The 25933-nt window shown below is 39.6% G+C and overlaps 1 protein-coding gene across 4 annotated transcripts in view; it reads left to right on the forward strand.

Annotated features, from left to right (window-relative positions):
• Positions 1-25933, forward strand: part of Snap25 (synaptosome associated protein 25) — a 78068-nt gene that overhangs the window by 37430 nt on the left and 14705 nt on the right. For all 4 annotated transcript variants that reach the window (XM_006983959.4, XM_016002487.3, XM_076570715.1 and 1 more), the window contains exons 2-4: positions 11686-11821; positions 13876-13917; positions 19696-19744. In XM_006983959.4, coding sequence (XP_006984021.1) covers positions 11750-11821; positions 13876-13917; positions 19696-19744 — 163 coding nt within the window. In that variant the 5' untranslated portion in view covers positions 11686-11749. The remainder of the gene's footprint in view (positions 1-11685; positions 11822-13875; positions 13918-19695; positions 19745-25933) is intronic.

Consider the following 25933-nt stretch of genomic DNA (forward strand, 5'->3'; position numbering starts at 1 on the left):
AACTTGGTAATAGGTGTTAGTTTGGTCCTAATTTTAAAATAAATTTATGCCCCCACTCTCACCCTCCCCCCCCCCACCCCCCACCCCCACACAGAGCTGTATATTGTGGCTTCCTGGTGCACTTTCATATAAACTGCTTCCTAGGACCCTTTCTCTGAGGTTCTTATTGAACTGGCCTGGAGTGCGAGCTGGCAGTGGACCTTTATTAAAGCTCCTCAGGAAATTTTTATTTGCCTTCTTGGGTTTGAGAACCTTAAATACAACATTTAAAAAATATTCTTCTCACATAGTACATTCGGAGACATCACAGATAGCCATTAAGTTTTTCAAAACAAACAAGTCACTTGGCAGCTAAGGTCCAATTTAACCATACATTGCTCAAGATAAAACTGGCTTGGTTATATCTTTAAGAAAAATTATTTAAAACCTTAGAACTAAAGCCAAATAACAGAAGCATGTCTATATATCCTTCCATTTGTCATACTGATGCAATATTGAATGGACTCACTGATTACTTAATTCCCCTTCTTTAGTTTACTATACAGATAAGGAATAAATTTTAATCATTGCCATGCTCTATGAAACTCATGTTTGTTGATGTGGAATTAGTGTGTGAGGAAAGTGTTTGTGGTATCTCTCTAGTGAACCAAAGAACTACAGAGCTGTCACCTCGCTGCCCTACAAGATACTGCCCGAGTCCGTGTCTGTGTTGGGAATCTTATCCCAGCATTATATACAAGTCATCTTTGAACTGGCTCTGCCATCTTGTTGATTTTCCCCACTAGATAGCTAGATTAATCCTTGACATGATCCTTCTGTACTTCCTGAGAGTCCTGTATTAAACTTCTGAACCTAATGCCTTTGAAACTATCCAAGGTTAAATGTAGATTTGGAGATAGAACATAAACAGTTCACCCTGACTGGAGGTTCTGGCAAAATCATCTCGCACAGAAAGCTTCCTGTCTTTGAAGGAAATATTCTCTGTGTGACTTACAGAAACGTTCTAGCCTTTGCCCACAAGGTCTAATCTGAAGTGCTTTTTAAACCCTCTCCATGTGAAGAACAGCGAATGACAAACTGCATTAACCGTAAAAGTCAAATTTGCACACTGAAGCAGTGGCAATCACACCAGTGGCTAAGCGATGGAGATTGGGGTAAATCTAATTTGATAAATCGGTCTTCTGTCCCCCATTGACTCACACAATCACTTCAGGGGCACTTTAGCGTCACTTGGAGCCCTTCTGCCATTAGCAGAGACTCCAGACTCTGTGGCTGGGACTCCTTTTATGATCCCACTCTTTGTGTCAAACACTTAATGGTCTGGAAAAAAAAAAAAAAACCTCGAATGTAAGCTAGGAATGCTGCTTTTGAAACTCTGTGGCGAATTCACTTCCAGAGCCGATAACTTTCCAGTGAGTCTCTTACCTTAACTGTAGCAGTAGGGTGGTGTGCAGGGGCTGTGTATGGAAGGAGCTTGTGTGCAGGCGTCTTCATTTCAAGAAGAGACATAGCAGAGACATTATTGCAAAGTCAGAAAGAGAGGGGCCCTTTCACCAAAGGTAAAAGGTATAAATTGCCATTATTGACTGAAATGATTTGTTTGAAAAATATCAATTAGGGTGCCCCTTGAGTTTCTGTCACCAGCCTCGAATTTGCCAGCCCTGAAAAGAAAGTAAGTAGGAAGAACCAGTGCCTCAAGCTCTAGTCTCCGTGTAGTTTTGTGAGAGAACTTGATACCAAAGAACCGAATGGAAGCATTTGTGCCAGCTAGTAGGTGGCTACAAAGAGCCCTGCACTTATAAAGGGATGTGGGTTTGAGGCATCAGCATCATGTGTGACATCTTGGCTTTCTTCATAGAGCCGAAATTTCCAGGTTGGAAGGGAATGTAGATACCATCCCACAAATAAATTGTGTCCACTAAAATCGGCCAGTCTTTCCTTGTATATTTCCAGGAATGAGGGACTCACTTCTTCCAAGTTCTCCAACCCATAGTTTCAGGTCACTTAGGAAGGTCTTCATCTGGCCAAATGATATGACTTCTTCCCAGTGCTGATGATTTTGTCCTTGGAACATATGGCAAATTGTCTTTTGCCAGTTGGGTAATATTCTGTAATTATTATAGTAGATGTAGCTAAAGTAGGCAAGGTTATGGTCTCCTCCTTCATGACTTTGAAACCAGATACGATTTGATCAAGAAAAGAAACCTCTGTGTGGACTCTCCTTTTTATTTAAATATTTATCAGATAGCAGATACGATCATAGTGTAAAATCCAAGGAAATCACACCATGTTAGCCAGATTTCTGTTACTATAACAAACACCAGAGACAATCAACTCATAACAAGAGAAGGTTGATTTTGGCTTACTGTTTTGAAAGTTCCATTGCAAGATGCCTCAGCCCCTTCACTTCAGGACCAGTAGCAGAAAGCCCATCATGGCAAGATCAGTGCAGCAGTAGTAAAGGCACTGAACACATCACCCTCAGTCATCTTTTTCTGTCACATCAGTCAGAGCAGACAAGTCCCTTCCTTCTAAGTTTCCTTCCATGTGCTGTCAACAATGCCTTGAAGTTGGACCCTAAACTGAGCACAGAAAGATTTATGCTTTGGATGGCCTGTAACTTCAACCAAATTATTCCACCTCTCTGAGCTTCCTTTCTTCTTACGGTGAAGGACTGGCCTATAATCTTCATGTGCTGGCCATTCTGTGATATTCTGCATGTGGAATCTTCAAATCCAAGTAAGTAAGTCCAGCCCATATTTACCATATTTCTTAGCATGGCTAGAATGAAAATTTTCTTCTTTCCCAGTATTTCCTGATAAAATGATTTATTGATATCTTTAAGTGCCTGAAATATGTAATAAAATACAGCTCATAAATAAATGCAAGTTGTCCCTAGATGGAGTTCAACGGAAGCACTCTGCTAGACAAAGATTGATGTGCAAGTGATATATTAAGGAAATATTCTGGGAATACAGTGGGAGAAAGGAACAGATGATGGACAGAAGCCAAACAAAGGAGTCATTGATGCAGCTGGGGTTCCAGCCTTAGTGCAGGCTTCAGGAATCTCTGGAATGCATGTTTCACCTTGCAGTGTTAAGGCTGGGCTTTTGTGTTATGTATTCCTCCCCAGTTGCAGGCCTGGAAGATTAAATTGCAGTTCTCAGTGAATGGGATGAAACAGCCCTGGGGAGTCTTTATAAAAAGGGTCACAGGTGTAGGCAGGGTGGGGAGGGGGAAGGAGGGAGGCAGCCACAAAGACCCAGTAGGGGAGCTGAACACTTCCATAGCTGAAGCCAAAAGCTGTTCCTGAGCCTGAGAACATGGAACTTCTTGCTAACTGTTGGCTAGGTCATATGGCCACAGAAATGATTTTCATTTGAAAGGCCATGGGGGTCCTTTCTGTTCCATCTTGGATGTGCTTCGTTCATGGCTCTTGAATGGAATCCTTTTATTTAAGGCTTAGAAAGACTTGTGTTTTTAATTTTTTATTATTTGTTTATTTTGTAGCAACATTCTAGCCCTTGTCCCAAGAACCAACCAACAAATTTTAAAAAGGAGTATTTTCATTGGCCCTTCACAGGCAAGGTAGAGGACAGATATTTGGACCAAAATACTTCATGCTAGAGCCCTCAGAGCTGTCCCTAAGAGGCAGTGATTTGTCTCTAGCTGCATGCTGGATGTGGCTGTCCTCATGTACTACTCGATGAGCAAACAGTAGCTCAGTGAATGAACTGTGGTGTGCTTAAGCTATGATCAGGATAAGTGAGACAGGGTTCAGTTCTGTCTGCCCCTTTCTCCTAGTCAAATTAGTCTGCCATGCTTTGACTCGCAAGTAAACAATTGGGAACCACTGCAGAATACAAATTATAGCACTAAATACTCACTTAGCCAGATTTGCAAAATAGACAAAGAAACATTGGCATTTTTGAAAAGGAGACATTTAGTCATAATCAGTACTAGTTGTGGCTGACTGCCCCGTTGCAATTAAGGAATCCCAATGCTGGTTGCATTTAAATGTAGGGCCACCCATACTCAGCACCCTTACAGAACAAACCCAAACCAAAGCTACCTATCAGATATACCCATGACAGGGCTCATTTGAGAGGCAGACTTCCGGTCTCAGAAGAAAGGAGATCAGAACTGTGTTTAGATCAGGTATATGGGTAGAATCCAAATCAGGAATGGCATGTAGTAGGATAGTCTGGGAAATAACCAAGCCAGACTTGAATAGGAAGTAGGTTTCTGAGGATGCTCAGTGCCTTGGAGAGTCTGAGGGAAAGGGGGCATTTTGTGAGCTGGTTGAAGTATCTGTCATGTGTGTTCATGGTACCAAATTGAAAAAAAAAAGTTGAAAAATAAGGAGGGCACCACTTCAGGTCACGTGTAACAACATGCTGGAGAACCACAGGCTTCCTAGATAATTTTATCTCAGGGCTACCAGAATGTCCCATTGGATGCTTACAGCTACTTTCAGCTACACACAGATGCTGTCCTTCGCAGGTGATGGTGATGGCAGAGGTGAATAAGAAGATCTTACTTTGTTGAAAATGCAGATTCTAGCCCCATCTCCACATATTGATTTCACTATTTAGTCTAACTGGAAATGTACAATTCAACAAGCTACTGCAAAAGGTTTTGAGGCCAGGAGCCCTCCGACCATGCTACTAAAGGTCCTGTTGTGAGCAGTTGTGACCTATCCTTTAACCAGATCATGCACATAAAATAGATGCATAATGGTTAATAACTTATTCATGAGCCATGTATTCATATCTGAGATATAGTCCTTTGATTTAACTAAGAAATGGATTGATACCAGCAGGACCCACTAGGAAAAAGAAAATTGAATTTCATTCACAAGAATGTTCAAAATCTATTCACAGAAACACAAATCGAGCTACACATTAAAAATTTTAAATCTTAGATACAAAAGGTTTAAGAAATGTCCATTTTCTTTTATATGTATTTATTTATTTTTATTTTTGAGACAAGGTCTCACTATGTAGCCTTGATGGCCTACAACTCATTATGTAGACCAGGCTGGCCTGGAGCCCAGAAAGAGCCACCTGCCTCTGCCCCCTGAGTTTGGGGATTAAAGGTGTGCACCACCATACTCAAGAGAAATGGCCATTAAACATGCAATTGGCTTGGCTTTGTGCTGCAAGGGTATTGGCTGAGGATGACCTTACATTTAAATATAACCAGCATTGGCATGTAAATGGAGAGTTGCCATTTGCTATTTGTCAAAAGTACTCTTTGCTTTGATTTTTGCTTTAGAATTAAAACATAAACCTCATTTAACCATTTTCACATGACTAAAAAGACAATCACCAGACCACTCCTTGTCTCCAACGTTAGAACACATAGTGCTTTTGCCCTCTATTTTTTGTGGAAATGGACAGTACCAGGTGTACTTCTTATTATCCATCTTGCCCTAGCTCTCCCAATGAAAGTTTTTCTTGTGGAAATTGGGCAGTTTGGCCCCTCTCAAAGGGCAATGTACAACTGGGGACCCTAGGAATCCTTTCCTGTAGACTTTTCAGTCCACTTGAAGCAAATGATGCTGGAAGTCTAGAGGCTATGAAAGTCAGGCAGCTCAAAAGAAGAGTGGTCTGATTTAGTCACTACACATTCCCCAATATGTCAGTGAAAGTAAAAACAAAATAGTATTCAGGCTTTAGTCAAAAGGAAAAATATCCATACAACTTGCTCTGAGAATAAACATTCTTTGAAATTATTCATATTAAAAATGATCCATACTCTTGACTACATCTTAGCTGAGGGCCAGTCTTTCCTTCGAAGCCACAGTGTGCTGGTCATACATGCATCATCATAAGGTTTGGGTGAGGTTTAAATAGATACAAGTGAAAGAGTAAGTCTCTGTGAGTGTTGGCATGATTAAGGTTCCTTTGTTCTTCCTTCTACTTTCTATTCATAAACTTACTGATTTTAAAAACGTAGCATCCTTGCAGATAAGAGGTCCTTCATTCAAGTGGCTAGCAGTGGGAGACATCAAATATATGTTTTAGCTCTCTGTGGTAATCAGATAGTAGGCATTGATTTATATAAATTTGTTGGCTTGTCTTACTAATTAAAAGAGGAGACATAGAAAGAAACCACTTGCTAGCTCCTTACCCTGTCTGCAAGATGTTCTTGCCCCATGGCGCAATGTTCATAGCATGATAGCCACACCCCTGTTCATTTATAAATCAAGCCACAGACTCCAATATTCACAACTCACCTCTTCCTTCCTGGCCCAGTATCTCCAAGAACAGACTCAGAGGTGGAAAGCAGTTTTATGCTACTACACTTAACAAAGTCCTTTAACAGATGAGGAAGCTCTAACACAGGACCTCTTGTGTTAGTGTACTACCACTGTGATAAAGTTCCTGAAACAATCAACATAGATTTGTTTTGATCTTCAGTTTTGTAGATTTCTGCCCACAGTCAGTTGGTCCTGTTGTTTGGGGATATAGTGAAGCAATAACTTATGTTGGGGGCACATAGCAGAAGAAGTGGTTTACCTCCTGGAAGCTAGGAATCAAGAGGAGGGAGGGAGGAAGGGAGGGAGGGAGAGAGGGAGGGAGGGAGGGAGGGAGAGAGGGAGGGAGGGAGGGAGGGAGGGAGGGAGGGAGGGAGGGAGGGAGGGAGGGAGGGAGGGAGGAAATGGATAGAAGGGAGGGGAGGGAGGGGGGAACCAGGGTCCCAGTATTTAGGGGCACATTCCCAGTGACCTAATTTCCTTCCTCTTGGCTCTACCTATTAAATGTCCCACCACATTCCAATTGTGCCAAGCTAAAGGCCAAACCTCTAACACACAGGCCTTTGAGGAGCATTCCAGATGCAAACTGTAGCACTCCCCCTCTCTCCTGATGAGTTCCACACAAGCTTGTCTGTGGTAACAAATGGAGAACTTGGCAAATTACCCCTCACACCAAAGAATAACTACAGCAGCTTGCTAGCTTTGCCCCATGTACCAAAACAGTGGTAGGCCCTCAGAAGTGTCTGTTTCTGATGTAAACAGCCCAGTAGCGCTGCTGAGGCTAGGAGCCTTTGTCTGCAGCTGACCATGGAAATTAGAATGTCTGTGAGATTGTGAAAACACCCCATCACCTCACAATTAATTGCAAGAGTTAAATCAGATTTGCAATCCTAAAACTCTGTAGGCATAGTCAATCAAAGGCAAATTCGTTTTCATATTTTGTAGTATTGCTCCATGCATCATTCTTATTTTAGAATATGTTCCAAGAAACACCATAGGAAGCTTCATTGAATGGATGATGCATGCAAAATTGAACAGAAAAATAAATACCCCACACAGTGTATTCAATTGTAGTAAATATGCAATGCTCTGGAGATATTAGAGCCTGATAATGAACTTTTAAGGATTTCTGGTTTTGTTTGTTTGTATGTTTATTTGCTGGATCCACAAATTTATTTATTTATTTTTGCAGAGTCAGCTAGCAAATATGTTCAGCTTGGTGGGCCCCTATGGCATAGAAGAAGCCACTGACAGTAAATCTAGGAATAGACAAACATGTGCTCAAATAAAACTTTATTTACAGACTCTGAAATTTAAATATTATAATTTTCATTTCACATTTTTTTTCATCTCAAAACAGTTCAACCATTTATAAATGGAGGCAGGACTTAAGTCCCATGCAAAAACAAACAGCAAGATGGTTTTGGTCCAGATGACTGTGAAGGAACGAGAATTCCTGGGAAGAAACTGTCTACACAGGCTGATTAACTGATTAAACTGTAAGGACTATGGAGAAGCTGGAATGTTGTAGGTCCAGAGCCTAATTAAATTTCTCTCAACTCTCTTTATCCCCCTAAAGAGCTATTTCTTGTTCACCTTCCTGTCAGATGTAACATCCTGATAAACAACAGATAGAAACCTTTGGAATGTATTAACTTAAGGAAACCCTATTCTCCACCGATCAGAGTTAAGGATGCTATCAGATATCATCTGAGGCCTATGGTTGAGATTCCTCCACTGGAATGTAACCACATCTCTGCTGTTTCCACCAATAGATCTTAGGAATGTTTTGATATATAATGTTCTTTGTTCCATTACCATTAAGAACTTCCTGAAACTACATCCTCATTGGTACTATGGATCCCACAGAAACCTAAGCCTATGTTCCTGGGCCATGGTCACTCAAATTTAGATCCAGAATCAGCTGTCTCTTATTCCGTTTGAGGTGAGAGCTGTGTTGCTACAGAATCCTTGATTGATTTATTCAGACAGTGTCCCATTTGTGTGACTACAAAGCCATTTCTTGACCTTATCTAGTGACACTTATTGATGCTGTAGCAGTAAGTAGGCCAGATGTGGTCTGCAGAGCAGCAGTGTCTGTAGAGACATAAAATCTGGGACTGCTTCTCAAACCCAGCAAACTGGAATCTCTGCAGTTTTCATGACTCAACTATCGTTAAAAAAAAAAACTTCCTGTGACGCTGACTTCTCCTGCAGGAGTTACAGAAGCATTGTCTCAAACTTTAAGCTGAAAAGTGCTGATTTGGGAAAGTTAAAGGGACTACCATGATAATATATTCATTCATCCCCAAATCAATTAACAAGAAGTGAATACCTAGTAAGGGCCAGACTCTGCATTGGTCATTTGAGATCATCAGCAAGGTTCTTTAATGACTAGGGGGTATCTTACATCAGAGCTCAGGGGAAGCCTTTTGAGAGGCAATGGCCCTGTGTCCTCCCTTATTATGTGAGATTTGTTCTTTTGGGGTACAGTTTAGGCAGTGAATCTGCAGGAGTAACACTTGTGCCATGCTACCTGGGTAATTTCATTTCATTATTAACATCCTCTCAGCCACTGAAATAACTTCTAGTTACCATGATGCCTGTGTCCTAGAATGCAATCATGCATGGACTTGTGGGTTGGAGGGACAATTTATCAAATAGTATCCACAAACATCCCAGCAAGTGGCCTGTTGTCTGGCTGTTCTCAGGGTTCTCATCAGGAGGCCTGTCATTGCTCTCTCTGCTTTAAAATGCTGTGTATTTGAGAATCTGTCATTCACCTTCCATGCATCCATCCATCCATCCAAGACACAAATAAGCATGTCTCTGAGAGTGAGACAAAGGTATGGGAACTCCTCGTGGGGGGTCGGGGGTGGGGAGAGCATGAAAGCAAGGAATACAAGCGCATCTACCACATGGCTTCTCTGCCAGCCTGCCACCTGCCCATCAGCCGGCCCCTGGCAGGTTGCTGGCAGGCTGGAACCAGGAGCATACAGCTGTTCTTCTCCTGCTGAGAATAATAACTTTGAGAGATCACCAAGGTAACACTATAGATGGGAAGTGTGTGTGTGTGTGTGTGTGTGTGTGTGTGTGTGTGTGTGTGTGTGTCAGAGAGAGAGAAGAGGGGGAGTAAAAACTTATTCACAACTGAGCCCAGAAGAGTGGGAAATGGCAGTTCACTGTAGGTTTGAAAGCACATGGCCCCTGCTTTCTAATACACGGCCTAACTAAGAGCAAAAGCCAGTAGCTTGTTGAAGGAGGAGATGACCCAAGAAAGAGCGAGCAGCACATCACAAAGGCAGCCCAGGTCAGGTGCTCCTCTGCTTGTTCTCTGGTGGCAATCCTGAGAGAGTTGCTGCTTGGAGACTACTAACACCTCCAGCCTCAATTGGTTTCCCTGGTTTCTGCTTCCACCCGCGCTCAGCTCCTCGGCAGCATGCCTGATACCAGCCATTACTAAAGAAAGGGGCGGTAACAGAGCCTAGATTTGTTGTGCTCTTAAGAAAGGGTATGAGGATATTTTGCACAAACAGGCTGTCTGAATATGAAGGCCCAGCATTCTTAGCAAGCAACGGTCAGAATTTGCTATAATCGACACACCTATGACAAAAAAGCTCAGAAATGAGCTTTATGAAACAAAGCGCAGGAAGAGTGATGATCTTGCCCACAGCCACCCAACTTCTAGTTCTTCCTGTGTAAGGTTCCTCAATTAGAAGACTTTCTTTACAGGCCTGGCTAATTCAGGGTGTTAATAATGTGTACCACTTCCGGGCCCCAGAGGAATTCCACCTTAGCAGCTGAGAAAGTGGTATGACAGTGTCGTACGAATACAGTCACGTAGCTCATGAGATGTGTGTTGTTAACTACGGAATCATGGATGTTTCTGCTCAGGAGCCAGCTTTCTTCTCTTGGAGGATTCAGAGGACCCCGGCTCCTGCTATCCTGTGGCTCAGTCAGCCTCTGTTGTCTTGCTTTTGCTGGCAGGAGAACGATGCCAGTTCAATATCAACTTCTGGATACCCTCTGTCTGACAGGGACACACACCATCACCATGTAGGGACCATTTCTAGCTACATGGCCATCTCCTAGCAAATACTAGAAATTTAATTCCTAGCACCCATTCTTCAGAGACCATGTTCTACCCTGCAAGAGCAAAGATAAATTCCACTGCATACTTGCCCATCTCAAATACAAGACACAATCCCAGGCCTTAATTAGATGTGCTGCCCAAAAATGTTGGCATAACATTAAAGACTTCCTTCAAACTCTTCCTTAGGTCCCTTCTGGGGACATTACTCCCTTAGAGGGACTGACTGTGTCCTCACAGGCACAATGTCTAACTCCTGTGCTCAGAATTCCTTCACTTTCTTTTCCTAATTAGACTGTAGTTCTGTGGAGGTGGTGAGTTTACCGCTCTTGTTTATCATTGTATCCCTGACACAATGATATCAGTAAGTCTTTGAGAATGGAGAAGGATAGGAAGTAAAGAATGGAAGAATCAGGATCCTCCTGCCTGTATTTGTTTCATATTAGTAGCCACAAAGTGGGCTGGTCACATTTCAAGGCTCTGGACTCATACCACTTTGGAATAAGAGTTGTTTCCCTGCTTACGATCTTGACAACCTCTAATAACAATGCTGGATGATTCTAAATACAATGGAATGCTACATACAAACAAATAGAAATGGTCTTGTAATTGTGCTATCATGTGGGTAAATTTCAAAATAATTATACCAAGTGGAAAAGCCAGGCATTTCCTTTATACACAAACCTAAGGAATAGCAACTAAAGTGACAAAAAGGAGGTCAACAGCTTCCTGAACACAGAAGGGTGTGGAGAAGAGCATGTAACAAAGGGTAGACAGAAATTTGGGGGATTAATGGGCCAGCTCATTTTCTTTTTCAGAGCAATAGGTTACTGAGTGTATTGTAGATGACAAAATTTCTCAAACTATATCATTTAAAATGCGGAGTTGACAGTATCATATCAACTGTATCTCAATAAAAACTGTCAAAATATAACTAAATAAATGTGAAATTAAAAAATGTGCCAACAATGGCCTGTATCATCCTCCCCATCATTCCCAAGCCTTGTATGGTTTGTGTCTTTAAAAATATTTTAGATCAAACTGTATATGTTCTTGTAAACCTGTAATATTGCAACACTGGGAGGCTGAAACAGAAAGATGGTACAATGCAAGACTATCACAAAACATGCAAATGTGTCTTTTCAGTGATGGGGTTGATAAAAGACTCATTCTTGGTACTTTTTGGAGAAACGACATGATTCTATTGATTCTTATCTGAATTTGCCTTGCATTTCAGAAGTTATCTGAACCCTCAGGACAGTGTGGCACTTAGACTTTCCAGTATGCACATATTCCTATTAGCTCTTATATTTTCCAATCTGCTTCTTCTCAGGTTCTGTAGCCAAACCCATCGCTGATTTGCTGGCCCGAGTGCCCAGCAACCCCCCACCACTACCATGGCCGAAGACGCAGATATGCGCAATGAACTGGAGGAGATGCAGAGGAGGGCTGACCAGCTGGCTGATGAGGTAAGGGATAGAGACCCAGGAGGTAGCAAAAGACTGGAAGGTTGGTGATTTGAATTCAGATTCTGAGAAAACACTTCTTCTAATGTCTCAATTTAAAAAAAAAAAAAAAAAAGTAAAAAGAGAACTTCCTTCTTCTTTAAGATGGCTGCAGGCTAGAAAGGGTTGATTACAAAGCCCAAATAAAATTAATGTCTTAGCCCTGACTCTTGACTCCTAGACACTTGAGAGGGCAGGGTCCTCTAGGAAAAAACTTTATCTTTGGATATCTTGCAGCATGATATAGTTAACTCAGTAATGAGAGTTAACACTTCAAGGGACTTTCCAAGTGGGTTGCTAAGCATGGCTATTATTAAAATTGAAGTATGTAATTTGAAAATTAAGTAGATTGTGTATCTATTTTTAAAAAGCAATGGTACTATGTGTTCAAAGCTCATTGCTTCTAGTTAGTTTAGCACATTTTTCCTGCTATATATGCCCTTGAGTCATTTCTACTCACTGTATGTAAGAAATGGAAAGCCCATAGAACAGTGCTGATGTAGATCTCAACGGCAAGTTCATTATACCGCACTGCACTCAGAAATCAAATAGAAAGCAATTATTTAGAACCAATCATTCGCAAACACTATCAATCGTGGGTTGCTTTATTATTTTGTTGATTACCTATAGTTAAGACAGAAGGGAAAATATTAATAATCTAGATAAAAATTTTAAAGTATGCATGTCTGTAGTTACTACATTAAGAAAATAATATACGAAGTTGAGGCATAGGGAGATAGGGTTGATTCTTGGAGGAGCTAGGGGTAAGAGTGAAGGAGGTGAATATGATCAAAATACATTGTACAAAATTCTCAATAATAAAAAAAATTAAAAAATATAAAAAATTTGAGTGAGTCCTCCATTACTTGGAAACTTTTTTTTCAACAAAATCATCATCTTCTTTACTATGAGTTTAATTCTAACATAAGGTCTTCATTCCTTCATTTGCTTCTTATTCATGAACATAAGTGAAGCTATCCAGTTCCAGTGACCATGTTAGAATTACACGAATTCATCATATGATGGGCCACAGTCTACACAAAACCTGACAGGAGTTTCTGTGAGAATCAACATGCTACACTGAATTTATAACCATGCATGCATGCTGTGTTGTATTATGTGTCAACTCTGTCCTCTTTGTGTTTCATATCAGGACAATAAACGTGAATATACATACATGTACTCATATTTTTCCAGAGTCAGTTGTTAAACATTTGGCAGCACCTCATTGCTAATAGCCATTTTCTTACAAAAAGGAGTCCACTTAAGTACTTTGCAGCAAAAATTCACATCTTTGAAGTTCCTGCAGAAACATGTCCAACATAAGTTTGCTACTTAAAGGCATGGTTTTGAGAAATCACACTGGTTGCTGGGTTGGAACTATGTTAAAGGAACTGAGAACAAAGTGGCGATGCTGTGCCTGAGGGACCAGCCGCCAAGCTCCGAGTTTTCTTCATGCTTTTTCTTATCTAAGAATGAAGGTAATTATAGCTGTCTCCTATGGGCTAGTTATTTCAAACTTGCTTGATTTTTTTGCACCCTAAGGCGACAGCTTAATTTGGATTGATAACAACTTCCAGTTGTGTTTCTAGGAGCTTTAAAGGAAACTTGTTACACTCATCTCTACTCATGAAAAATCATGTTTGTGTTTAAAATTCAATATCCCTAGTCCAGGGAGGCCAAAGTAGTCCTTGGAGTATGTGAGATAGTTTTCCATGCATCCAGAGCATACAAAATGATTTTTCCAGATTACTTTGTCTTTGATATCAAGATCAGCCTCATATGGTTTTGGTTTTATGAAGATAAGCTTTCACCTGATTGCTGCAGGAAATCTGATCATGGAGAAAAGCCCAATAGGGAAGAGATTGAAACTGGAAAAACATCTTGTGTTTTGGTTGCAAAGCTGAAGTCATAAATGATAGGGACCTTTGCGTTTCTCAAGTGAAGAAAGTGTTTCTGACTTTCCTAGTGCTCTATTACTTACTGCCCTTAACAATGTTTATGTTTTTCCGTCTTAGTCCCTGGAAAGCACCCGTCGCATGCTGCAGCTGGTTGAAGAGGTAAGGAGTGGATTCTATTAACGTAAACTAGGTCCCTATGTTGACATGTTCATTCTGAGCTCCTATTGCTTTTGCCTAAGTCACAATTCTCTTGTTTCCATTGCTAACATAACCTATCAGAAAGCCAGAAAATACTGGAAATGTTGACATAAGTTGTTAGTTATCAAGATGACCTCACCACCCTCCAGCACAGGCTACCTCTACAGTCCTTACTATAGAGAAATGTACTATTTCTGAACTCCTGTTTCCAACAGTCACAAAAGGAGGTCCCAGTAAGGAGAGTAGTGCTTAATCTATGCAGGATTTACCTACATAAAATCTTCATTTGTAATGATTTTGTTGCAACAAATTACAGCTAATTTAAAATTCTTTTCTGACTCCAACTATATTTATAACATTGAAAAATATGTTTTTATGCAGGCATATCATCTTTTGAAATTTTTGTATTTAGTGTTGGACACTAAAAATTATGAAAAAAATAGGAAAAACCTTAAACAAAGAGAAAAATCTAGTCCAATTAAGTAAATACAAAAGTTCTTTTATATTACTCACTCTGGATTGCACATCCATTTGTAAAGCATTTGTAATTCATGGTTTAATGAATCCCAAACTATTTTTAAATGGGTAAAATAGGGCAGATAGCAATAATGGAATCAAAAGAGCATTTGCAATAAAACCTACTCATTCCAATTTGGTAGAACAGCAGTCAACCAGGAAGAATAAATGGATTAATTGAACTTGCCCATTGGGAGAGATGGAGTAGAAAAAGAATGGGCTGGACTATATTTATCTTAACCTAATAAAACAAGCCTAATGGTTTTTATTCAGCAAGATGCTGCTTCAGCCACGGTTTGAATGTGACTGCTTATCAATGTATAAATTCATGTGTGATTATCTTTTCTAGAGATCTTGGGCTTTCTCTGGCAGAATGATTAAATGAGCCTATTCAGCCACCCTATGCTACTATAAATTGCTTATGCAATGACATGAAAGGGGAGGAAAAAAAGAGATAAATTTTACAAAGGCTTAGAGGAAAGGCAGCTGCCTCTTACACTATGGGTGCAAATGCTGTCTTCCTTTATTCTTGAAGCTGCAGCTCCTCAGCTAGGAGTGAAATGTGGCTAAAGGTGAATGACCACAGCAAGAGTGGGGAGAAGTAATGATGCGTTCTTTGGGGGGAAAAATCTGTTATTTCCAAAATGACGCACTGAGCTTGCAATGCAGCACAAATTGGACCCCACAGAGAGGCAGCCCTCCAGGCCCTCAACAGCATAGGAGAGCAGCCTTCTACTCTAAATGAAGGGAAATGTCTGTTTTGCTTTGTTCTAGGGGCACTGCTCATGCAGAGATGCCTAAATGCCAAGAATAAGGCAGATAGCCTCAATTCTGGACTGTTGGCCATTTGGCATTAATGTATTATTTTCCAATTTGTTGCAAGCAAAACACAAAAAGAGCAAGAGCTTGGAACATTCTTACATGAGCTGAGGTTAATAAGAAGGGGACTCAATATTTAACTGCTATAATCACTTTATTGTATACTCCACTATTATTATCACATTACACTTCATGACCTACAACCAGAACCACTTTTCACTTGCTTGTGTAAATACATGAACATACTATGTGCATTTCTCAAGCTGTCTCCAATTTGCTCAGTTGTGCAATGTTGAAACATTGCCCAGACTGTGGAAAGTAGTAGAATAAATGCATTGGAATGCACCCCTTTAAACTGGCCCTTTGTCCTTCAGTCTTGCGAACATGAACCCTTCTCTCTTGTATGTCTTCTCAAAATGAAAGTAGTATCAGCTAGTCTTGCAAAAGTCTGTCTGCTCTGATTTATTCTAAGAATAAAAGCTCCATTGATTGAAGTAGGATTCTCAAATTATATGTTTTTGTTTCTCCTAAATTGTTTCTCAATCAAGCATGAAGTTGAATCTTAGATCAAGGAATGAAAGAGATGGGTGCAATCTTTTACATCTAATAAATGAGAGGAGGCTGTTAGATACTCCATCCTTAGGAAATTGTGAGCAGGGCATTATTAAAGTAGACTGGCTTGCTCTTACTCCCTCCTGGGTCATTGTATATTTATAGTGAAACATTCCTCATGTCCTGGGCATTGGCTATTCAGATGATGTTCTGATTTTCAATCAAAAAGGAAATTCTCTTTAAAGGAATCAATATTAAATATTCATCAAGGGCAGAAATTATTTGGAAAATATGAGCTTTGAAATACCAGGATTTTACTCACAACCCCAAAGTCCATCAGTGCTACATAATTTGAATTGAACTAAATTTTTATTGAATTCAGTTTTCAAAGACAGGAAAGGTTACTAGAATTGAGAAGTCTCCCTAAGGCAAATAATCCACTTCCCATGAAAGTACAGCTTTATGCTATCCCTAACAAACTCCATAGTATAACAGCAGAGGAGGCTGGGGACCTGACTTTTAATAGAAGTCACCATCAGCATTTCAAGGACGATCTAAAGTTACTCAGAGGTCAGTGGGGAAGTTTCAAAAAAGTTGATTATCACAGACAGGTACAAAGGTTAGAGACTTGGTGGCACTTGATTCACAGCATGGAGATGGGGACTTAATTCGGGTGGATACATTTCAACAAATATATATGTCTAATGTTGGAAATAGGAGAGAAGATACAAATTGTTTTACTGGAGGGAAAACAAGTAAATAGCTGTCCAAATTCAAGATCATACCTGCCTTGGGAGCATAAAAGAGAGAAGAATTAAATCTAGACAGAGAATCATTAGGATGTTCTCCAGGAGAAAACATTTGAGAAGAAAAAGGTTAATTCTGCTGATGCTAAATGCAGAAATGGAGTCTGCATATCAGTGTCTTGGGCTATGAAGCTTGAGCCAGAATAGGCCAGACTGCTTTAGGCAGGCAGATTTGACAGCACCACAGAGCCCTGCATGAAATAGTTACTAAAAGCCTAATATTTCATGAATGTCTCAGTGTCATATCTCTCTCTAGACCAGCTTATCTTTCAAAATGCCTTAGCAATAAAAAGGAAAAAATTCTAAAAAAGCCAAAGTCTTAAATGTGAGACTTTCAGTTCCAAATTTTATCAAATCAAGTTGGCAGTTCTTTTTATTAATCAGATGTGACATCCTTCAGAGTTCAAGAGAGTGCCCGGTTGTTCAGGCTTTAGGGCAGATGCCTTGGAGTTCGGGAAAAGCACCCCAAAAGGACAGCAACAAAATATTCTGTAAACGCTTGCTTAGTCTATTGGCTAAATAAATTCATTAAAACATTTTAAAATAAAAATAGAAAAATAAATTTCACAAAAGAAAGAAATGAAAAGAAGCATTTCCAACTCCTTTTAGATAGGCTATTTCCCCAGCAAATTCAAACACAAATGAAGAATTGAGCTCAGATAAAACTAGAGCCATTTCCTCTCACCCTCAATCTAGGTATTAAAGCACACAACTCTTCCACAAATTGGAGAGAGTAATAATTTGCTTCCTTTGCAGTATTTTTCCATCCCAGCCCATCTTCTAGATCTCATAAGAACAAGCCAGTCATTTTGATAAATCCACCATCAAAATAATAGAACCAAATTTAAGGTCAAACCTCTATTGAGAACCTACTATGTGCCAGCTATTGAGCCTAGTGACATCATTATCACCATCATCAAATATATGTTAGCTAGTTTAACACTTCAAGCCACATTTTACTACTGCCTTGATTTCCCTCTTTAACTCAGGACTTTGAGACATTTGGTGCTTAAGACTTGTTTGAGACACATAGCAGGAAATGGTAGACATGATCTTCATGAGCATGAAGCCCTATTTCAGAGTATGGATTCCCATATACAGCACTTCAGTTTCACTCTGCCATAATTTTCTTTTTCTTTGAGAATTCCACGTAAAGCAAAATGTTCTGAGGGTAGTAGCTTGTCCTAAAAGTTCTGAGATTCCCTTCACATCAAATCCAGCATTGGAATATATTCTCACTCAATATCCATGAACTTTGAGATGGCTATGTTGCGCAGAGCTCATTTTATCCTTATTATTACAATGGGAAGTGGGAGAGCTCTTAGTGCCCCCATTTGGCCATAGGGTGAGCTGATACATAGAGCACTTGAGATTGGAACAGTAAGACTTCAAGAAAGATCTAGAATTTAGAATCATCTACTGAATACAATTCCATTGACCAAGTTGTTTCTCACACTGAGAAATACCATTGAGAGAGCTATACATTTTTCTGTTCCTTGTCCTTAATGTCTGGGACAGAGTAGCTATCCAGTACACATTTACTGAAGAAGTGAGTGAAAAAACACATAAATTAAATAATAGTGGATAGAAGGAAAGGGGATAGAAAGACATGAATGAACCAATCTGTAAACCACACCCTCTTTGTGTCTCTTGCTCTCCCTTCAATATGGGAAATAGTGAGACTGTGGAAGTCACTCAACCTTCTAGCACAACCCAACTTTTCTGACTCCCAGACCAATACTTTCTGCTTATGTTCTCCCCAATTGGGACAGTGTCAAACACTCTTGCTCTTTCCACCTAGTTCAGCTCTAGTTTTGAAACATGCAGCACCTAATTGGAAAAATGTAAAATTATACTTTTGAGGCATTATAAAAATAAGTGATACTCACTATATATCACAGAATTTTATGATGTATTAATAGAAAAGAACTGGGCTGATAAAAGTCACCAGCTTTTCTCCAACTTCTGTCCCCAGCAGAATGGAATAGGATCTTTCAGCAGAAAATGTTCTCCAACATGTTTCTGCACTGTCAGATCCATATGCCTGAATAAGCCACCTGCAGAATTGGGCAACGGAATAATTAAAATGTAGACTAGGGTAGATGGAAGCCCACTCTCAATACACTTAAGAAAGACTTCAAGATGCCTTTTGTGGTCTATAATCTCTCTGGTCAATGTGTGTCCCCCTGTAGCATGCAATAGAGCAGGTTAGATTCCTAGACATGGACACTCCCAAATCAAATAAGACAGTATCTTCACTTCTTCCCCCACCCACTCCCAATCCCCTCCTTCCAGTAACCTAGGTAAGTCTTGGTTTGTGTGGATAAAAAGCAGCAAGATGATGTGTGTTTCTGGAGATTGCTGCACAAAAGAACTGCAGTGACCCTGGACAGGAGTGACTTTCTTACATTGCGTCATTGTACAGAACTGTTGATTTCAGAGAAAAATATTTTCTGATCTCACTCCATCTTCCGGATTTTGAAGAACATCTCTCCACAGAGAAAAATCAGAGTTAATTTCCTTTTGAGTTGTGCTTCTCAGCCTCTGTAAAGCCACACTCTCCTGTGATAAACCTAAGTACCAGGACTCTAAGATCCTTATGTATCTTCCATGGGGCATCCCTCCCCTGGCCATTAATGGGCACTTTTTTGGTCAAACTTTCCAGAGAAGAAAATGCAGCCCAGAAGACTGTGAAAATGTTGCTTTCTGTGTTAGGAAAACTATAGGTATTTTTACTTTCCAGGCATAAAATGATTGTATGGTATTAACTACATGCATTCCAATGCACACTTACTGTATTGTAGGATGTGGAGGGTATGCACATGTCTCTGCATGGCTCTGAGAGTCACTGATAAAGTCCACCTTTTACCCAGTTCCTGTTGGTCCCTACCCAGCCCCTTAATGCTCTTGTCATGAACCTTCCCTTTGTCTCCCTTTGGTCCTTCTTCATTTTCCATACTAAGGGATAATTTTCTCCTTACTGATTTCTCTTTCTCTTTTCTCTCTCTAACTCCTTTTCAACCTTGCTACCATAATTGGAATATAGAGTAAAGATGCTGGTATCAGGACTTTGGTTATGTTGGATGAACAAGGAGGTAAGTTCAGATTTCTTCAGTAAGAACAATTCTTCATCTGAATAAAGTTGCAGTTTTGATTTTTTTTTTTGTGCACCCTCAGGTGGCCATTCTGTATGTGTTGCATGTGTGTGCAAGTGTAAGAGTTTTAGAAAGTTCAGCTTCCTCTGTTAAAAATATTGAATATGGGGATGTCAAGGCCTTCTTCATGACTGAAATAATGATACTGTTGTCTCTACTATGTACATTAAGAAAACAGATTTTAAAAGCAAAATCTATGTATGTTTCCTAAAAGACAATATTTTAGACAGTGTTGAGAATTTTCTTACTCTTCTTACCACCAAATTTTCCCAATAAATTTGGTTTTCTTCCAATAATATCCAGGTTATGGGATATAGTATATGAGGTTATACATTTCTCCCAACCAACCAAATTTAGTGTCTGAAAGTTTTAGTTTTCAAGTCACTAAGAGATTCCTCTAAATAACTAAAAATTATTTTTCCATGGTATGTCTCAAAAGTAGAAATTTTAACTAATTATGATATTAAAGATATTTTAAAAGCATTTTTGTAAAGACTAGAAGTAACAAAACTCAGAGAGTCTGGATGTTAGTATATCATCTCTACACACTAAAGTAAAAACTATAAGGGCGACCATATAGTATATTTTCTTTTGACTCAAAATATCTAGCAATATGGTGATAATATACATAATTCTAGCTACAAGCTCTTTACCTGTTTCCATTTTGAATTCTTATAGTAATGAGATATTTGAACATTTTCATACTTTGTAAAGGCATTAGAAAAAATTATGATTGTGATTATTTTCCAGTAGCAAATATAAGAATGTAAAACTCATTCCAGCAAGGCTGTGATAAACTCCAAGCACAAATTTCAAACTGAGAGGAAAATTGCCATGATGATAGCCTGGCATAAAACACTTTTCCTAAAATATAGAGAGCATATGCATATCATCAAAGGGCAATAACTAAAAGAAAAGTGGGAGTAAGATATAAATCTTCACTTTGCAAGTCAACATGTAAAAATTGTCTCAACTATCAGTGATAATAGCATGCCAGTTTTTAGCAAGTTGATACAAAATTTAACAATTGATAATAACCAATGCCATAGTATGTTGAAAAAATAGAAACCACTAATTTGCATAGGGGGGCTGTGAGCTGATACACATGTTATAAGGAACAATTTGATAATAATATCTTCAGTTTTGAAGTGTACCTATCTTTGACCAAAACATTCCATGCCTAGGACTTTGCACTGCAGTTAAACATTTACAATTATGTATAGAAAAATGAATATGCCTTACTTGTAGTTTATTAGACTAGGAATGATCTAAATATTTGTCAGTGGAGAGATCAACTAAGTCAACGAAGATATGGCCATGAAGAGATATTCTGCCATCAATACAGTGCATAAATGTTTAATGACTTCTGGAGAGTGAGAGTTGGAATAAGAAAAGAAGATAGAAAGCCATAGTATTTGAAGTGTCCTGAGAAGCAATTAAAAGCATTTAAGATTTATTAGGGAATGCTATGATGGATGGATGTAGACAGTAAGAGCCTATGTATGGTAGCTGGGTGTGGTAGTAAGAGCCTACAGACTGTGATATGAGTCTAACACCTGGAAAAGGAGCTGAAAAGTAAAGGACAGAGTGAGAGGACCACCAGACTGAAGAACTTTTCTGAGAAGGTCTCAGCTAGGTTAATGGGGAGCCTGGGAGCTAAGATCACCACCCACAAGTAGAGAAGAGAAGACCATGTTGGGCAGAAATGCTACAAACCTGGCAGCCCACCATGCCCAGATATTAACTTGTAGCATCTTGAGAAAGCATGACCTTAGTATGAATGCCATGCAATTCACAGATGCAAAACTACACCCTACTTCTCTGACAAGTTCCTCCCATTGCTATCATAAAGGGGCTTTTGTTTTTATAATATTTATTTGTGTTAAACGTTTAAGAAAATATACATTAAATAATTGTAAAAATAGGAGGGAAAAAACAATTGTATACCAACTCCATCACTTTTCTGCCACTGTTCAAATTAGTTTGTTGAAATCTCTAAAATTAAGAGTCTAGTTGAGTTCTGTTCTAAAGGTATTCCAACAGGGTCCGTCTTGATATTTGCTGCAATTACTTGCTGGTTTGATCCATGTGGCAATGTCTCAACTCTGAAATGTGGGGTGCAGCAAGTCATTGCTTGGAAGGTTGTGAAACAGAAGGTGACCATGCAGAAGAGTGACAAAGTACTCTTTCAGTTCATAGTCCAGTGTGGGAAGCTTTACAGAAGCAGGAAGACTTGGGATGCTGTCTTCTCCCTTCTCGATAAAGTACTGACATAAAGACATGACACGGAAAACAGTAGACAGAGACATGGTGCCCTGAGAGAGAAAGGCTGGGGATGTAACTCCATTGTAGCGCTATAGTGAGGTCCTTATGTCAGGCCCCAGCATTGCAAATGGAAAGAGAAGAAGAGAGGTAGAAAATGAACAGCCTGCTTTCCTGAGGTGTAAATATCTTTGTACTTGGATGAAGAAAATCTAGAGGTACAATTGCTAAAACCCCCATGCATATGCAAAAATTCATAATTCTTAAACATGATAATTCCCACAAGCATCTAGATACTATTATCTCAAAAACAGAGAACAGATTTTTCCCCCCACAGAATAGTGAATGTTTTCAGATGAAACATTTTGGAGTCCTTTGGTAAGCATACTTCTCATGAGAGCTTGTGTTATAGCAGATTGTAATGAACAGCTCACACTGACAAAAATAAAAAATAAAAACTACAATTGTAAATCTCCAAAAGTAGGTGATCTGGGGCTTGTTTTAAGGGCTACATATTCCATTTTTACTAGTAATTTAGGGCCTTTGCAAGTGATGGATGAGTGTGCCCCCCCCCACTATCCTGCCTTGCCTCTTAATAAACATATTTAATTGTTTGTGCAATGTTTACTTGTTTTAGATCAGTAACTGCTTTTTGATTTCTCTTCAGTTTATGCTGTACTAATTTTGTCTATGCCTGACATCCAGAGTATTAACTATTTCTACCTCACAGCTGCTCAAGAGACCACAAGCAACAACCACCCTCTTAGAGAACCTTTGTATCTACTGTGGAGGCAGGCCAGACCTCTGCAGGTTGTCCAACTGAACAATCGCACTGTGAAGTTCCTTATAGGATTCTTGTTTTAGACCCAGGTATCAGGGGACACCAATGAGCACCAAGAATGACAGACAATTCTGGAGACATACAGAGCCCTGGGACTTTTGTTCCCCTAAAAGTGATGTCTCCCAGGAAAATCTTCTGAATGGTTCTGTATTAACATGGATAATCTAACCTTTCATTTCCACTTCTCTTGTTTCTTTTTTTAGTCTTTTCTGGATTGTTTGCTTTGATGACTCAGTCCGGGCTCTCTGAAAACATACCTGTGATGAGCTCTAAATTAAGTAGTAAAATCTCTTACCACTGCTGGTAGAAAAAAAAACCCCACAAAATCAAGTCCAATCTCGAGTACCATCCAACCATCTTAAAGTTAATGGCACTACAAAGCAGTGTTTGACAAAATACCCCAACCCCTTGCTAATGTTTAGTCACCAACCTCAGTTCAAAATGTTTCAGGCTATTGTTCAGTGTGGTAGCCACAGTGGATATGTGGTTATTTCACTTTGTTTCAATGAATTTCATAGTATTCACCATTGCTTAGGAAAGTGGGAATCATACAGGCAGTGTCTTTGGACTGGGTATCAGTATGAAGGCTTGTACACCAGGTAAAACATTTAGTATGTTTTACTTTAGGACCAGGCCGAGTTTCTAAGGGTCTTATATTCCTCTCCTTAGATGATGCTAGTAGAAAAGATGTCTAAACAAATCCCTAAGAATCTGTCTTCTACTTGTGAATCTATCAGAGACAACTAATCACTCAAATAGGGCAAACAAAAATGTTTCGATCTCTGCTAATAACATGCAGTGTTGTCTACTAGAAGACTGAAAGATTCCCATGATTAAAAAAAAAAATGTTCACATCTCAATCATCTCCAAGAAGCAACATAAAAGCTTAAGGAGAGAAGACATAGTCAACCCTGTGCTATTATGCTGTGAGAACCTCACAGATGGAGCTCTACACGGGAATGAAATGAAGACATGGATGGTCTCACGAACTTCTTGAGAAGTGCTTCACAGAAATTATTCCAGGGCAACCAAGTGTTAATGTGTCAAACACGTCCACAAACACAACTCAGCACAGTCAAGTTGATATTGTAGCTAGAATACCCGGACGAAATAGTTCTAGGATTTTTTTTTTTTTAATCAAATTTGGCATCAAATTTTTCTCTTTCAGTCAGACCTTCACCAACAAAGCTGGAAATCCATGACAGAATGAAGCTTTCAGAAGTGTGACTATAGATGTGTTCATGTTTATCTTTCAATTACCTAACTCATAGGTCCAACACTTAGGGGTCAGTTCACATGTATACGTTACCTCCTATTCTCTAGAGGCACCAGGAATAAGGCTTCTGAAATCTTGTCAGAGAGTCATGATTTTTGCAAAACAAAAAAGTAGTAATTGTTTTCCAACTTAAGAGAAATGCATCCGGAAGTCCAAACACCAGAAGATGCACCCTTCTGGATGTGCGTTGTTGGCACTGTTTGTGAGTTTGCCCTTTAGCCCAGGAACCTCCTTAAATCCACCCTACTACAGCACTCATCAAGCTATCAACAATTCTTTGATTTGAACCAACATCCTTATTTCTATTTGCATGCATGATGGTTCTTTGTTTAATGACATTCTGATAAAGGCATGAACCATGTCAACCAAGACATGTAGGAGGCCAAGAAAAATTTTAAAGTTTTAGGGAAACACTGTGTCCTTTCCCTTACACCACAGTCCTCTTACTCAAGTATTAAATTTGATTCACAAACTGATTTATTATGTTCTTAAAAGGAAACTGGGGTTAAGTCATTAGTTAAAAAAAAAAATTGAGTTTGGCATGGTTGTGCTTACAATCATGTCCTTAGGATGCTGGGCTACATAGGAAGATCCTTTGTCAAAATGTCCCACCAACCAGGAAGGGAAGAAAGCAAGAGAAAGGAACGTTCCCTCAAATATGAGGAAGAAGGAAGGGAAAAAATTCTCCTTGCACGTAGAGATTTTCAGGACATCCCTGTCTCTGTGCACCTGACAGAAGAACGGCACCGCTGTCCCTTCATCCTGAATAAGCACTGCTGTGTTTTCATCAGCTTCTGAAAAACATAGCAGAGGCAGCAGAGACCTCAGCAGTGACAGCTTCTTTAGCCTTACTGAAGAGAGCAAGAGTAATCTTTTACTATCCAGAATCATGCTGTCCCTTCTTGGGTCACTAGTGAGCCTCTTTTAGGTCCGACAGTGACAATTTCCACATCATATGCATATGTGAAGTGGTTTTCAGGTGATTGTTTAGGCCTTCAGGAGCTTATCAGTTTTACCCTAGGCATGCCTTTACTTCTAGAGGCGCACTCATCAATGCATGCATGGAAATACAGACAAAAAGAGGAGTAGGGTTGTAACTGGGTGTTATAATTAGACAGCCAGAGCATCATATTGCACTTCTCCTTTAATGGTCTTAAAAGCTACTTGACAAATCCCCTTCATTAAACTTGCAGTCACCCTAATGCAGTGACACTTTTGAGAAATTAATCCATTTGGTTTATGTAACCCTGGCAACCTAGAACTGATTCATTTTTATGAGTATTGAGCTGTGTTTCAGATGCACTGAGGTCAGCTTTCCTTGTAGCAATGGCACAGTGTCATTTTTGTGTGGCAATCCATTGCCCCTCTTCCAGCGAGACATACATGCTTCTTGTTCTCTGACCAGGTCAGTAGCTAGCAGATCCACATTGTAGACACTAGGGAACCAGGGCAGGAGAACAAGATATCTTCTTCCCCAGATCTTGTAGTAAGTCACTCTCATATGGTAAGAAATGAATTGATATGTTTTGGTACTTACAGTATTGCTGTGCTGATGTTGCCTTCTTTTCCAGCTTCTGTGAATTAAATAAGGAAAACCAAGAACAGACCATTGGCCACCTTTGGCTGTGCAGCCACTGCTGGGGGAAGAACAGAAACTCATAGCCATGTCTGTTCCTGCTTACTGTTCTGTTGTTTGCCACAAAGAAGAAAATACATTCTGTTTTCTCCTTTTATCTGGTTGGGGATACTT

Source organism: Peromyscus maniculatus, chromosome 4, assembly GCF_049852395.1.
Source record: "Peromyscus maniculatus bairdii isolate BWxNUB_F1_BW_parent chromosome 4, HU_Pman_BW_mat_3.1, whole genome shotgun sequence".
Lineage (NCBI taxonomy): Eukaryota > Metazoa > Chordata > Mammalia > Rodentia > Cricetidae > Peromyscus > Peromyscus maniculatus.